This window comes from Alligator sinensis, unplaced genomic scaffold, assembly GCF_000455745.1.
Source record: "Alligator sinensis unplaced genomic scaffold, ASM45574v1 scaffold740_1, whole genome shotgun sequence".
In the NCBI taxonomy this organism is placed as follows: domain Eukaryota; kingdom Metazoa; phylum Chordata; order Crocodylia; family Alligatoridae; genus Alligator; species Alligator sinensis.
Genome location: NW_005841964.1, coordinates 232,639 through 247,973, shown reverse-complemented (window position 1 = coordinate 247,973; position 15,335 = coordinate 232,639). Strand labels below are relative to the sequence as shown.

At 42.1% G+C, this 15,335-nt stretch overlaps 1 protein-coding gene across 1 annotated transcript in view; it reads right to left on the bottom strand.

The window, feature by feature from the left end:
* GPC6 (glypican 6) overlaps nucleotides 1-15,335 on the bottom strand; it is a 1,120,836-nt gene that overhangs the window by 899,164 nt on the left and 206,337 nt on the right. The window contains exon 3 of the mRNA XM_014518541.1: nucleotides 1,141-1,299. Coding sequence (XP_014374027.1) covers nucleotides 1,141-1,299 — 159 coding nt within the window. The remainder of the gene's footprint in view (nucleotides 1-1,140; nucleotides 1,300-15,335) is intronic.

Here is a 15,335-nt window from a genome sequence, read left to right as displayed (position 1 = left end):
TCTCCTGCAGTCAGCCACCGCGGCCCTGCCGCCACCCTGCACTTCTACCTTGCAGTGTGGCGAACGGCCGAATGTGCAGTATGTGATGCCACAGACATGTCTGTAGTGCGACATACCACATGGCCACACTCATCTGGATGCAGCCTCTGGGTCTATATCACATTGTGTTACAAGCAAGGTGAACATTTTTCACATTTAGGAATAAGTAGATCATTCAGTCATTCAAAATATATCTATATTTCATTTGAACACATACATAAATCTGAGAGTGAACAAGAATGAACAAGAAGTCATTTTAATATTTGCTATGCTCCAATGTATAATGAGAAAGGTTTATTTAACAACCAGTGCCATACATTTTCAACAGGGGGAGGAAAAAAATCACTTTATATTCATTTCTAAGGAAAATGAGTTGTTAAAGAAAATGTCTAATCCCTTTCCAAACCATCTTATGCTGGAGGAAGGAGAAATCACACCAGTGAACAGAAAGAAAAATAATCTAAATCTGTCTTTCTCAATTTTTGCAGAAATAAAGCATTTGAGTACCACACAAAAATTTTGTAGAGGAATCCTTCTCATCTGTAACTAAGACATGGGTGATCAAGAACAGGCAAATTTGACACAGAGGGTTAACTTGGGCTTAATGCCCATGGAGCAACAGTTAGCCCTCCTGCCCCTGTTTTGGGGAGGGGGGTGCTATTAGATATACATCAGTTGATTCTGGGGGACAACTAAAGAGAAAACAGGGCTGGGAGCAAGGTAGTAGCTTCTAAATGAGTGCATCAAGGAGAAAAACTGAGTAGACTATACTGGACAGTGCCCACTAGCCCTCAAGAGGTCAAGAACAGGAAACCCTTCTGAGAGACAACTGTACTTCACATGGAAAGCATTGGCATATGGAAGAAGCCAGGCTACAGGCTATAAACAGAGCTTTACCATAAGAAAAAATAAAAACTACAGTTTATCTTGCAACAAGATAATTGAAAACCTAAAAATTAGAAGCAAAAAATTATATACCGCCCTATGCAGGATTAACCTTTTCTTTCCTTTGTTGAGCTTTGGAGTGCATGAGAATGACCCTCACACTGAAACAGAATTGAAATAACTTCTCAAGAGTATGCAAATAATAATCACACCTACCATCAAACTTCTTGTGCCGGGACACAAAGGTAGTGCGCACAAAATGACTTGTCTCTTCCACCAAGTTTTCAAATTCTAGTTTGCTCTGCTGGCTCAACTTGTCCTCCATTTCTGATGTGCAGCATGTATATTCCTGAGGGCAGATTCGCAAATGTTCTCCTGGAATAATAAAGAAAAGGACATTGTAGATTTACAAATGGAAATAAATCATGGGTTTGCATTAATTTAATATACATTTTTTTTTCCTGAAATGTATTTCTTCTTGTTTATCTGATGAGTGCATGCTTAACTGAAATGATATACACATGATTTTCTCCTCCTGCACCACTTTCCAGATTCCAGAGTCTGCACTTGGGAATACTTTGTATTAGTATGTTTAGCTTGACCCCTATCCTGTATTTCCCGCAGTACTGAGCACTTTTCCTTTGCAGTGCCATTTGGTGAACTGTATTTCAAAGGATGAATCTCTTCTAATGTTAAGCTGATTCCCAACTGGAGGTTCCCTCTCCGCAAATGCAAGTAGATGAAACACGTTGAAGACAGTTGCCTGATCTTTGCTTGAATTTGAAATGTCCTGAGCAATATAGCTGGTAACAGGGCCAGTAATTAGCTGTCATTCCTTTCTCTCTACCAAAATCTTAAATAAGAAGACTATATATTTTGAGAGCCCAACAGTACTCTATTAGGCAGAATAGCTGAGCAGAGGAGAAAGGGGAGAAAGTTGGTGTTTTCTTCAAGTTTTTTTCTGCCTATATATTTTCCCAGGTGTAGCAAATCCACCCTTTTCCATCTCCTCCACTCCTTTCTGCTTGAATAAGTGTACTTTAACAGGAATGTTTGGATGCCACATGTTTTCTTGGACAACATTTCTTGTCAAACACAGCAAGTGCTCCAGTGATTGGAAGAATGCAATGAAAGGTTTAATTAATGCTTCTGTTATATGAAAACACAGTGTAAAAGGTAATGAAAGCCTCTTATTTAATTCAATAGAGTTGTCTTTTGATGCATTGTGCCATTTCTGACAATATTGCTTTCTTAGTGCAATTTGCGAGTGGAAGCCAATTCCTTAGCTCATGAAATTAAAATGGTCTGTTATTACATGAAATGTGAATTTCCAATTGACACTGTGCTATGGTGTCAGAAATGTTTAGCTTGGGCTGTTCAAAGAAAAGAAATTCCACTATTCCTCTGGAGAAATGAAATAAATAGCATGCTTCTGTGATTAAAGTTACTTTTAAAGTATTTAAAACATTTAGCTTCCTGTATACTAGGTCCTGCAAATCAGTGCAAATAAAATGATGTACAAAACCCAAGGGTTAAATAAATATTGGGGACCTGATTCTTATTTATGCCCAGGCCACCTGGCATCACTTTTGAGGATACAAACTGAGTTTATATGTAATGTATTAATAATTTAATCTGCTCTTATTTTGCATAAATGAGAATCGGGCCCTGAAATTTCAAAGTGCCCAGAGAGTTCGGATATCAAGACCTTGTATTATCTGCAATAAAAATATAAAAGGAAAAAAAAAAAGACTTATACCTGCTTAGAATGAATGCTGTCCTTAATATGCCCTTACTTCCTTCCATTAAATAACAGGAATATTTTTGTGGTAAAGCATAATAATTTCCCCAAACCACCAATAATTGAATTTGTTCCTCTGTGATATTTCACCTATGCTGCTGTGGACTTTTTTTCAGCGATCTCAAAACTTTATAAAAATGCACAGCAATTCATCTTTCAAAGGGCCATTTTGTTATTGCTTTAATTATTACCGGTATTAGACTAGTGTCTTGGGGCCTTGCATAGTCATGCACATGAGAATGCCATTGTGTTAGGCACTGTACAAAACACAAATCAGAAAAAGTGGTTTTAGAACATTCTTACTTGTTAATTAAAGGTCAGAAAAAAATCCTGACTGAAAACTAGGTACCTTTAAAATTAGTATAAATAGATTTGCCCATTTGAAATGATTAGATAACAAACAAGAAGGAAAGAAAAAAAATCACTAGGCATCTTTATCAAACCACAAAAAAACACTAAAAGTTTTACAAGAAAATACCCCTTGCCTATACATTCCTTGCCCTTATGTACCCAATGGTTTTCTGCTTTGCAGTAGTAAACATTTTCATTTCTAGTTAGTGGTAGTTTACTTCTCCTTTGTGTTGCATTCTTTATTTTCCCCTTCTCATTATGGATCTAGTTTCTCTTTCCAGCTACATTTACATCCCAAATTACTTTAAAGCACACTTTAAATACTTGGTTACAACAAAACCCATTCCTGTGCATTTATTTATTTATTTTTGCAACTCTCTTTCTCCCCTTTTAAGTATATATTTTCATGTGATGAACTGTTTCACTTCTTGTGTCCTGAATACAAGACTGATAGTCACTGGCTTCAGAAATTCCATTTCTAAAAAGCTTATCATGTGGCTTTATTTAGGCAGATTTTTATATGGATGACAAAATGTACATTCCTGACACAAAGTCTATCGCCTTGCCAAATGTCAGGCCTCTATTCCAAAGTCTGAGCGCCATACAGTATTTCAAACAAAAAGTCTCTAGACTTCTGCTTTGAAATTGTTTATCAGTCAATCCACGGCAAACAAAAGCTGCCATGGCTACTTTGGGAATTTTTCTTATAAAACTAAGTAGTCTTTATTAATTAAGTTCAGTGTCTTCCTTATTCTATGCAAGTTTTCCCCATCGGTGACATTAAGACTGCTCAGATTGGAAGGAACTCTGGAGACAATATTTTTATTGCTCTTCCTTTATTTCCTTATCAGGCTTATTTACCATTTGAGTTTTGCAATGCAGTGTTCTAGTATCTTAAAAACAGTTTAATTATTGATCTGTGCATTTAAACACCTTAAGTATTTTACAGGCTTCAGTTATGTTCACAAATAATATACCACTTCTTGTCCTGGGAAACTCCATGCGTTTTACATTCTTTTGTTCATTTTACCAAAGATTATATGGCATAGGTAGCATCTGCTAGGACCAACTAGTTTTTCCTTGTTGCAAATGGTGTCTCCATAGATAAGCTTGACAAAAATATATAGTTATGCTGCACAAGCTCTAAACCAGATTTAAACAAGTAATTCAGCAGTTCCCCCTGACCTACCACAACTCATCAAACCACTGTTTCCAACTGAAGATGCTGACTTACATCTATCTCCTTTTGTGGTCTATGTTTTATAAATCAAATCAATTGCCAGCTACAAATTTAGATCTTAGTGTTCAATTTCAGTTTTATTATAGCTGTAATCTCACACCTGTCTTCACTTGCTCCAAATTGGCAAATTTTACAGTTAAATTTGGTAATCTTGCTTGTATAGGGTTTTTGTAATGAAATAATTTATAAGGCACTTGGGTTTATACTTGGGTGTACAGCATTTTGGTGTCCCCACAAAGTGCTATAAAATTATAAAAGCTCATGAGAGCTTTAAAAAAATTACAATTTAAAACTCTTAAATTGAGTAACTGCTTCTATTAAAAAAATTACAATTTAAAACTCTTAAATTTTGTAACTGCTTCTCCCTGCCATGAGCTGTTTGAGTATGGTAGCTATTTGCAAAGGGTACAGTCTGAACATACAGTGAATCTTTATGGAAAATAAAATTAGTCTTAAAAATCTCTGCCCATGATTTTCACAAAGGGCTGACCATGGAGCTACTTATCATATCATAAGTGAGAGTATGATAATATAAACCATTTAAAGGAGGTCAGATTTTTATAGGTTATGCTCTAAATTCCAGGGGCAATAATTCTTTGAGATATGATTAAGGCAAAAATTGCCTAAATAAAAAACAATAACAAACTCTGCAATGTATTTTGCTCCATGTACAGGTATTTTATGTCTGATTGCTGCTAACAGAAATACTCAGTTAATGTATGCTCCCCTCTGTAGCTCAAGTTGCAAATGCATGTTAATGCACTCATGTTATATTGGCTTTCAAACTCTGTCTCTAAGGCATGGATTTTCAACCAGGTTGCCATATTGTCCTGGGGTGCCCCAAGGTCCTTACAATGGTGCCATGGGATGCTACACAGTGTTAGCACTGTTAGGTTTACAAACATGATTCACAAGATAACCCCAGAGATTTCAAATAGAAATCCAGAGCTGTGATCTTTCTGGGCTCTTTGCAATAGAAAAACTAATTTATTGGGGTTGGCTTGGGTTTTTTTTGTTTGTTTGTTTGTTTTTTTGTTTTTTTAGTAAAAAAGAGAGAGAGTAAGATTTAATAGCTGGCCTACTTTGAGGGGTGCCTTGAGTCTCCCCAGGGGTGTCTAAAGTCAAAAAAGTTGAAAACCAGTGCTCTAAGAGCTCTGAAGCAAGGTACATTTTGTAATATCTTTTATTGGGCCAAATGTGTAGTTGGGACAGGTATTAGACAACCTTTTGGGCACAAAGAGCCCTTCTTCAAGGATGACTGTCTTCGAGTAGAAACTTTTAATCGGTTCATAGCAAATTACATTTATAAGGGGATACAGTCTTGTTTCTCAATTAGATTTTCAATCTAATCTAATACGTTTTTAGAAATACCTAAGAAATTGATTTTTAAATCGCATTAAATAACCCTCTTTCCGCTTATTGCAATACAAAGGTATTTTCTATATTGGAGTCTAACAATGAACGTTTTCTAAACAGAAGTTCCTTCAGTGTTCTCGGCTTTATTTTAAAACACTTAATTGCTAAATGAAGTGCATATCTTTATTATGATAAAAACATATTTTATAGATTCATAGGTGTTAGGGTCAGTCAGTTGGTCATCAAGTCTGACCCCCTGCCCTGGGCAGGAAAGAGCGCTGGGGTCTGATGATCCCAGCCAGGTGCTTGTCCAGTCTCCTCTTGGTAGGGGAGAGCACCACCTCCCGTGGAAGCCCATTCCATATTCTGGCAACCCTTACTGTGAAGTTCTTTCTAATGTCCAATGTTACATAGTTATTACTTTTCTCCAAAAGACAATACTTGGCCCAGTTAAGAATCTGGCTTATGATTCTTAGCGAATCCTACAAAATAGCAGAGAATTAAAAATATAACTTGTTATTCATTAAATTACCAAGTACTTAAAGATAAGCAAGAAATATTGAGTTCATCATCATTTTAGCCAGCATTCACAGGGTAAAAAGTAAAATATCATTTTTGTTGGACCAAAAATGTTTCCTAACTAACAGTCTTGAGGCTTCTTCTGACTTTACAATTATCTTCTCTGTGGGATATTTACAGCCCTGCAAGCAACCTCAGTGAAATTGCACCTGACATTCAAATTGCAGATTTGAACTTTCCTACTTAAACTAAAACTCAGATTATAACAGAATTAGTTTAAATCATATTTCTCAGAGAAGACTGAAGTAATATTTACAGAAAACAAGCTAAATGAATGAGGGAACATGTCACACAGAAGCAGGGTGACCAGGTGCAATTATTGATCCTTCTAAATTCTGAGCACCTCATTATCAAGCTTGCACGTCCACCTTACCCTAATAAACCAACTCACCCTCCCCAATGACAGAAAATGATGCATTTCTCTTGCCCTGGACACAAGTCATCTTTCTTCAGATTCCTTTGGTTCCTTGAGTGCTTTGAGGTCAATTAAAAAATGAGTACCTTCCAAACAGACCGATAATTAGTTAACAGTCTCTTCATTAGGAGTCCCACAGGGAACATTAATTTACAAGAAGACCTGACCCTGCTGTCCTTGGACAGCCCTCAATAATAAGTCACAGAAGATGAGGCCAAGGCAAACCTGTTCGTACCAAGACTACACAGCTGTGAAAGAAAAAGCTAGAGTCCCTAGAGCCTTCCTAACTAAACTACTAGAAGCAGCACCACTACTGCTACACTCAGGTTCATTTTATTTTCCAAGCAGAGTTAGACAATTGGCTTTTGATAACACAGCTTTGTGAGGAGAAATTTTAGCTACCTCTTGGGTGTGTATTACTGACATTTTGCCCAGTGCTTTATGGAAAGCAAACTGTAAGGCTGTGATTCAACATCATGTAATTTTATTATCTCTCTTGTGTAGCAGGACTCTCTTGGGATGTCTAGCTTCTTCCCCCTCATGGAGTTAAAAGCAGGGGCATGGCTTCACCGCTCCAGTCCTCCTGGAAACAGGAAGATTGGAGCAGCCAGTGCTCCCCACACTATCCCCAGAGAAGGATCACTGTAGTCTGAGGAAGGCACCATGTGCAGGAAAAGGGACAGTTGCAGAATGAACAGCTGTACTGCTCCCTCCCCGGAGAGCATTTCTAGCGTTAAGAAAATTACCACTGTTTCAAATGAATGCCTGTTGATGGCCTAAGTTTTTGTATTTTGGATGTCCTCTAAATATTATTTTCAGCATGATAGCCAGATCAAGAGATTATATGATAGTGAACATATAAACAATCATTCAGCATTTATTTGGGTGAGTCAGAATGTGTCTGCGCTATAATCTAAAGATGTGACATCCTATACCTGACGCATGGTGTTTCTCAAACTAGATGTTCTCCCAGGATCCCAGAGACTGAGACTGGTTTTGTCACATTAGGGGCTGGTGTGAAAAAAAATCATATCTCAGTTAGCCAGGACTTTCGGGTTTTCAAGATCAAGCTAGAGCCGCACCAGGGTTTTAAGATTCTTATACCAGCTGGTGCCTAAGATTGACTCATGAAGGACTACATTTTTAAATGCTGACTTTGAAAGTCCAGGGTTTTCTGCAGTTCATTGGAATCTCACCTATGAAACCAAAACATTTCCCTGAAGTGCTTTAGAAACAATATTTCCTGGGGAATAAAATGCTTCTCTAGCAAATGTTCTCCCCTTATTCACAAAAACTGCACCTCTAGGCTAAGGACAGAAATTACACACAAACTGGTACAAGTGATTGGAAATCAGTTAAAATCTGTAACACTATAGAAGTTCAGAGCACTTGAACTGCTTTCCTGATTGTTGAAACTGGTTAAAGATAAGTCTGATACTACTGCCATCCAGGTTTAACTGATTTAGGCTAAATCAGTTTATTGACCTTCTGTCCCAGATCCCCTCCAGATTCAAGTTAACTCACAGTCCCCCAGCATCCCAGAATTCTTTGCCCCCCTTCCCCCCCACACTGCAGGGTGGGTAGGATAGCCTTGGCTCAAGCTGTCTGCTCTAGCTGAGCAGGAAACAATGCTCTAGCACCCCCTGGCTTCTGGCCTGGGCCAATGTAGGCAGACGGCTGCATTTCTGGAATCAGGGGAAGTACTGAGGTCCCGGAGGGGAGGGGAGTCGGGTGTCCAAGAAGAGTGGTCATTCCTTAAGGAGACGATCCTGCATGCCCAAAGGGAGGTAATCCCAACAAGAATCAAAGGGGGCAAGAGGGCACAAAAGCCCCCATGGCTCACCAAAAGCATACGGGAATGTCTCCTAGCTAAAAGGGAGGCGTACACCCAATGGAAGGGAGGGGCCATCACCAGGGAAGACTATACCTTGGTTGCTCGGGGCTGCAGGGTGGTAGTCAGGAAGGCCAAGGCGGAGATGGAACTGGGACTAGCTACCTGAATCAAGGACAACAAGAAGTCCTTTTTGAAATACATAGGGGGCAAAAAAGAAAGTACCGGGTAATGTGGCGCCTCTGCAAGACATGCTAGGAAATCTGGTTGTCACACCAGACAACAAGGCTAACCTATTTAACTATTTCTTTGCCTCCATTTTCCTGAGCAGGGACCAGATCAGCCCTTCCGCTGGGAACCCCTCAGGCCCTGGGGGAGGCGCACCCAGGCCTAGGGTCAGTGAGGATCTAGTCAGGGAACTTCTGGAGGGACTGGATGTATTTAAATCAGCTGGCCCTGATTAACTCCACCCCAGAGTGCTGAGGGAATTAGCAGAGGTCATTGTGGGACCCCTGGCATGGTTCTACGAGCACTCGTGGTGCTCTGCTATGGTGTCCGAGGACTGGAAAAGGGCCAACGTGGTTCCCATTTTCAAAAAAGGGAGGAAGGAGGACACAGGGAACTACAGGCCAGTTAGTCTTACCTTGATCCTGGGTAAGCTTTTTGAGAGAATTATCCTGGCGCATGTCTGCGAGGGGCCAGCAGGGGAGGTTATGCTTAGGGGCAACCAACATGGGTTCATTAGAGGCAGCTCCTGTCAGACCAACCTGGTGACCTTCTATGACCAGGTCACAAAATCCTTAGATGCAGGGGTAGCAGTGGACGTAGTCTTTCAGGAAGGCCTTCAACACAGTCTCTCACCCCATTCTCATTAAAAAACTAGGGGACTGTGGCAATGACACGTACACAGTTAAATGGGTTGCTAAGTGGCTGGAGGGCTGCACCCAGAGAGTGGTGGTGGATGGGTCATTTTCAACCTGGAGGGATGTGGGCAGTGGGGTCCCCACGGGCTCAGTCGCATCTTCATCAGTGACTTGGACGAGGGGGTAAAAAGCACCCTATTCAAATTTGCCGATGATACTAAGATGTCAGGGGATGTGGGCATGCTAGAAGGGAGGAATAGGCTGCAATTGGACCTGGACAGGTTACAGGGGTGGGCAGATGAGAACAGGATGGGTTTCAACACTGACAAGTGCAAGGTGCTGCACCTGGGGGGGGAAGAACCAGAAGCATACCTACAGGCTGGGGGACTCCCTTCTTGTCAGTGTAGAGGCAGAAAAGGATCGTGGAGTCATTATTGATGCCAAAATGAACATGGGCCGACAGTGTGGGGACATGGTCAGCAGGGACAACCACACCTTTTCATGCATCCACAGATGAATCTCGAGTAGGTCCAAGGGGGTGATCTTCCCCCTCTATGCAGCACTGGTCAGGCTGCAGTTGGAGTATTGCGTCCAGTTCTGGGTGCTGCACTTCAGGAGGGATGTGGACAGCATTGAGAGGGTTCAGAGGAGGGCCACCCATGTGATCAGGGGGCAGCAGGGCAGGCCCTATGAGGAGAGGCTAAGGGACCTGAATCTGTTCAGCCTCCACAAGAGAAGGCTGATGGGGGGTCTAGCGGCCTGTTACAAACTAGTCAGAGGGGACCAGCAGGCATTGGGGGAGTCCCTGTTCCCCTGAGCACTACCAGGAGTGACTAGAAATAACGGTCACAAGTTGGCAGAGGGTAGATTCAGACTAGACATCAGGAGGTACTACTTCACAGTCAGGGCGGCTAGGATCTGGAACCAACTTCCAAGCAAAGTGGTGCTGGCTCCTACCCTGGGGGTCTTTAAGAGGAGGTTAGATGAACACCTTGCTGGGGTCATTTGACCCCAGTACTTTTTCCTGCTATGGGAGGGGGTCAGACTTGATGATCTGATCAGGTCGCTTCCGACCCTACCAACTCTGAAACTATGAAGTGAATGTCTGTTCACTTGCTTATCAGTTCAATCTACACAGCTTGGACTAACTCACAAAGACTGAATTGATTCAGACTTTGGCTTTTTGACTGTCTGTATTTAGCTCTAATGTCATCTAGGTACTATTACACTGAAACAATGACCACAAAAAACCCACACCTTTTTTAAAATCCTCAGATCATAATAAGTATCTCTGGAACCATTTCAGATTTCCACCATTTTCTCCATTCCCTGAAAATCTGGGTCCTGTGTTAGTATACACAACCTCTCATATTTAGGAGGGCTTCGCCAGCTTTTCTATTATTGTCTTTGCCTAGTTGTCCTGTATAGCTTGTGATACTTGCCAAGTTTCAAGGTCTTAAAAAAAAAAATCAATAACTGCATGTAAGAGTTCCTTGACCTTCAAGTTTTTTTAATGGTAAACATTTGACCTTTATGATTAAAGATCAACTTGAAAGAAAATACCCAAGCCTCCTCTCATAACCACATCACTACAGAAGGCCTTTTCTACTGGGAGAACAAAAGGGCCCCATGTATTTTAATAGTCTTAATAGAAATGCCTGGACATTGAAGCATAGTCTAATAAGCTAAAATGTGCTTGACCTCTGACTTCTGTGGAAACATTATTATTCTATTAATATACCTTTCCCCTGTCTATGGGTCATAATTTATCCTCTAAAAGATAAATTAATTCTCTTTTCATTCTTTAAGGAGGAGACATTTGTACACACTATTTCTGTTGACTTGCTGTTCAGCTGCAAATCTACAGAATACATCACCTCCCAAACCTTGCAATCCTTGATTCAATTGGGAAATGCCTTTCAGAAATTTGTTTTGATAAAGGTTTAATTCACTCATCCCAATACACAGGTTTCAGATATAGGGGCCAAATGGGCCCTGCAGATTCTATATTTGTTGAACAGGCTGGGGAACCTTTCCCCACCCCACCATTACAAATAAAATGTGTATCAAACAGGGTCTTTTTCTTCTTTTGTTTTTCAGGGGGTTTTATATTTATATCTCCACAAAGATTTTTTCCTCTACAGAGAAGGTAAGAAACAGTCTGATAGTATGCATGAGGGTGGGAGTGAGACACCCACATATACACCTCCCCTTCCCCCACCCCAACCAACATACCTTATTTCACTTCACTCCCACCCTCGTGGGTGAAAGGGCCCAGCCCGGCCAACACACAGATTGCAGGCAAGGCTGCTGCCGTCGCTGCTGCAGCTACTGGAGAACCTGCTTGGCTTCCCCAGTGTCTTGCTCGCTCTGGGCAGCAGGTAGGGAAGCAACAAGGGTGGAGAGAGGGGCAGGGCAGGGGAAAGGTGCAGCTGGGCGAGCATGGAGCATAGGGCTGAGGCTAGCAGCAGCATGGATCCCATGCCCAAGGAGGCAGCAGCAATGTGAAGCTCTGGTGGGCAGGGTGTAGGCATGAGAGAAGGTAAGGGATATGGGAACCCTCCCCCCCCGATGGCGTGCAGCCCCTGCAGGCAGCAGCAGCTGGTGGAGGTGCTCGGGGCAGGGTGCTCATGCCCAGCACAGGTACTGACACCTAGTGGCACACAGCTCCAGCCAGCTCTTCACATGGGTGCGAGGAGTGCAGCTTGGCCGAGCCACCTCTATTGCTGGGGCTCTGTGCCATGTACGTGCAACTACTGTACTCACGAGCCACTTGAGTGTCAGGGGGCATGGGAGGCAGCCAGATCCAGCACATGGAACTTCCCTCTGGTGGTGTGCAAGTGCAGGAGTTGCATGTGTGCAGCAGGGAGCCCTAACGATACAAACAGGCTGGGCAGGCTGAGCTTCTCACTGCAATGTGCGGCACTGGCTGGAGCCATGTGCTGCTAGGTGCCAGTGCCTGCACCAGTCACAAGCACCCTGAGTGCCCCTGCTTGCTGCTGCTACTTCTGCCTGCAGGGGCTGTGTGCTATGTGGGGAGTGTGGGGGGGATCCCCACACCCTCCATTCTTCCTCACACACCTCCCCACACCCCACCATACACACACACCCCACACTCCATATCGCGCACACACAGACACACAATACAACAATAAGACTTTATTTTTGAGTTATTATGCAATCACCTCTATGTACAGTATGCAAGCACAAATCATGAGAAATATTTTTTGTAGTCAAATTAAAATTTGTTACAGTAGGTGCTTGACTTTTAGTGTATGATTATTTTTTTCTGGTGTTAAGATGGCAACCTCCTGCCCCCAAAGGAGTATTTGTCAGGAATATTTGTCAGGGCCAAGGAGAGGGACTTCTGGTGGCAAAGGTGAGGGTTAGGGGCAGGACTTCTGGTCCCAAGATGTTGACCAGGAGGCAGGGCAACTGTCAAGGGGTGAGACTACCCTTGTGGCCCTTGAAAGCTCACTAAACCCCATTAAATGCCTCTTCTGCTGAAATAATTGCCTGTCCCTCGTATAAGAGGACTCTTTGTTGAGGTAAAGATGATGGAGGTCAGAGAGTAAAGGAAATATATCATCACAGGGTGTGTCTACATGAGATGTTTACTGTGGAGCGGGATAATTAGTTCTACATTAAATGTCTTGCATCTGCACATGGAGCCCTATTAAGCCACAGCAAACTAATCAACTCCTCAGCAGAGTAGCACTTGTAAATACAAGTACTACCCTGCTAGAGTATTTTACTCTGCAGCAGCACATGTGTAGACACTGATATGGCTAACTGGGTCATGATGAGGTGCTTCAGTGTGGGAGTGGGGAGGGGCCTACCTGCTGGTTAGCCCCACACTGGAGCACCCTTGTGCCCCAACCAGCCACTTGACAGCATGTTGAGCACAGGGGAGCAGCCCTGGCCTGGCAGACTGATCCCCTGGACCTCCTTCTAGCTGGGGCTGCTCCAACCTTGCTCAACATGCTCCAGCCTTGGGTGCACATTCAAACAGTGTGCCCAGAAGCAATAAACTCCACAGTGATACAAACCAGAGTTTATTGCTGCATGCCAATAGCATATGTAGACATGCCAACAGAGCTCTACTATTGTTACTCCCACTGGTGTTAGGTTTGTAAGGGATACCCTAAGTTTTCTCTCTAAATCAGAGCCAACATGAATGGCCAATTATGTACTGCTCAGCCATCCTAAAATACCCAGAGCAGAAGGTTGAAAGTGTTCTAACTATGCTCCTGCTACACCTCTCACACACCCAGACACAGAAGAATACAAATTGTGAATGTTCAGAGTTTCACAAGTAATTTTAGAGATTAATTGGTGATTCTGTTTACAGGTGACCCTTGCCATTCGCGGGGGATACATTCTTGCATCCCCTGCAAATGGTGAAATCTGCGAATAAGGCACTGCATTCATGAACTCAGTGCCCCCAGTGGCTGGCGGGGGGTGGGGCGGGGGGAGCATGGCTTCGGTGGCAGCGCTGGGAGCCCAGCAGCAACAAGTGCGGAGCTCCCGAGGACTTCCTTTAAGTATATTTAAGAATCGGGCTCAGCATTCACAAATATTTGAAACTGCAAATGCTGAACCTACAAATTTAATTTAGTGAGGGTGTCCTGTATATATAATCGGAAAAGTAATCATATCAGAGATGACTATGGCAGTTTCTTAAACTAGTGGAGATAAATCCAAGAAACAGAGATGGACCATATTACAGTTAATCAGGTAATTTGATTTATTACAAAAATTCAAAAGTTTTTTTGCTGTGAGTTGTAAAAATGGTTCCAGTTCTGGCACAACTATAGCAGTAATATATGTTACAGTACTTTCAGCTGAGAGCATTCAGCCCTGATTTTTTTCCTATTTAGGTGGCATTTAAGTTCGCTAAATGCAAGTTAAAAACAAAACAGAAACAACAAAACCCCCCCACAAACATTTGGCTCACTGAACTTGGACCTCTCAAGTTCTCACTGATCTAATTATCTGTGATACTGAGTTTTACTGCCAACGGCACTGGCTTTCATTGCTATCAAATTTAATGTTTTTAAATCTCCTAATAAACTCAAGTTATCCTTTTTCTTTACACTGTGCCAACAGTACATAAGGAAGACAGATTTTTTTTTACTTTGCTGACACACAAAAGGGAGGAAAAGTAGCTGCAAGGAATAAAGGGTCACCAAGTGTTGGTAGGTTAAATTAATTACAATATATTCATCAATAAATAACATTGCAAAGAGGGACAGAAGGTGAGAAAATTGAGAGAGACAAGTAAATGCCCATATCTTTTTTTTTTAAAAGAAGAGTTTCCCAGAAAATCCCTCAAAGATCTCAAATGACTAAGGAGCCTAGTTCTATTTTCAAAACCCCTAAAAGGAATTTATAAGCTTGACTCTCATTGACTTTCTTGGGCTGTTCCTGTGGTGACACTGGTATGCTCAGACACATTCTTTGGAACAAAAGGGAAATAACAATTTAACCCAAAGTTATTTACTTATATCTGAGGCATAAGTAGATATTTGGACACACACAGCAAAGGCGGAGAGGTGCTGATGTTGAGTTTTGGGGAGAGATGTAGCCAAGCACTAGAAAGTCTGACCTCCTCACACATAGGGCTTTGCCTCCCTAGTGAAAACTGCTGCTGCGGCTGCACTGTGGGGTCTCTGGGAACCACCATTCCACCGGCTGCTGTAAATTGGCACCCAGAACTGGTGCCCCACATGCCCAGCCCTAGTTATCTTCCTGACCTTCATGAACAATTATAATATGGCTGATCAAACAGCATGGCAAATATATATTTTCCCCAGGGATAGATCCAGGATGGATACCGTGCCATAGATGCATCCACATTTCAGGCCACTATAACAGGACAGCAGCAGCCAAGGACCTTTATTTAAGTCCTCAAAGCAAGTAAGAATCCCACCGCTGTTCTCCTCCATTCTCAGCAGCAAGACACTTTCCTCTCT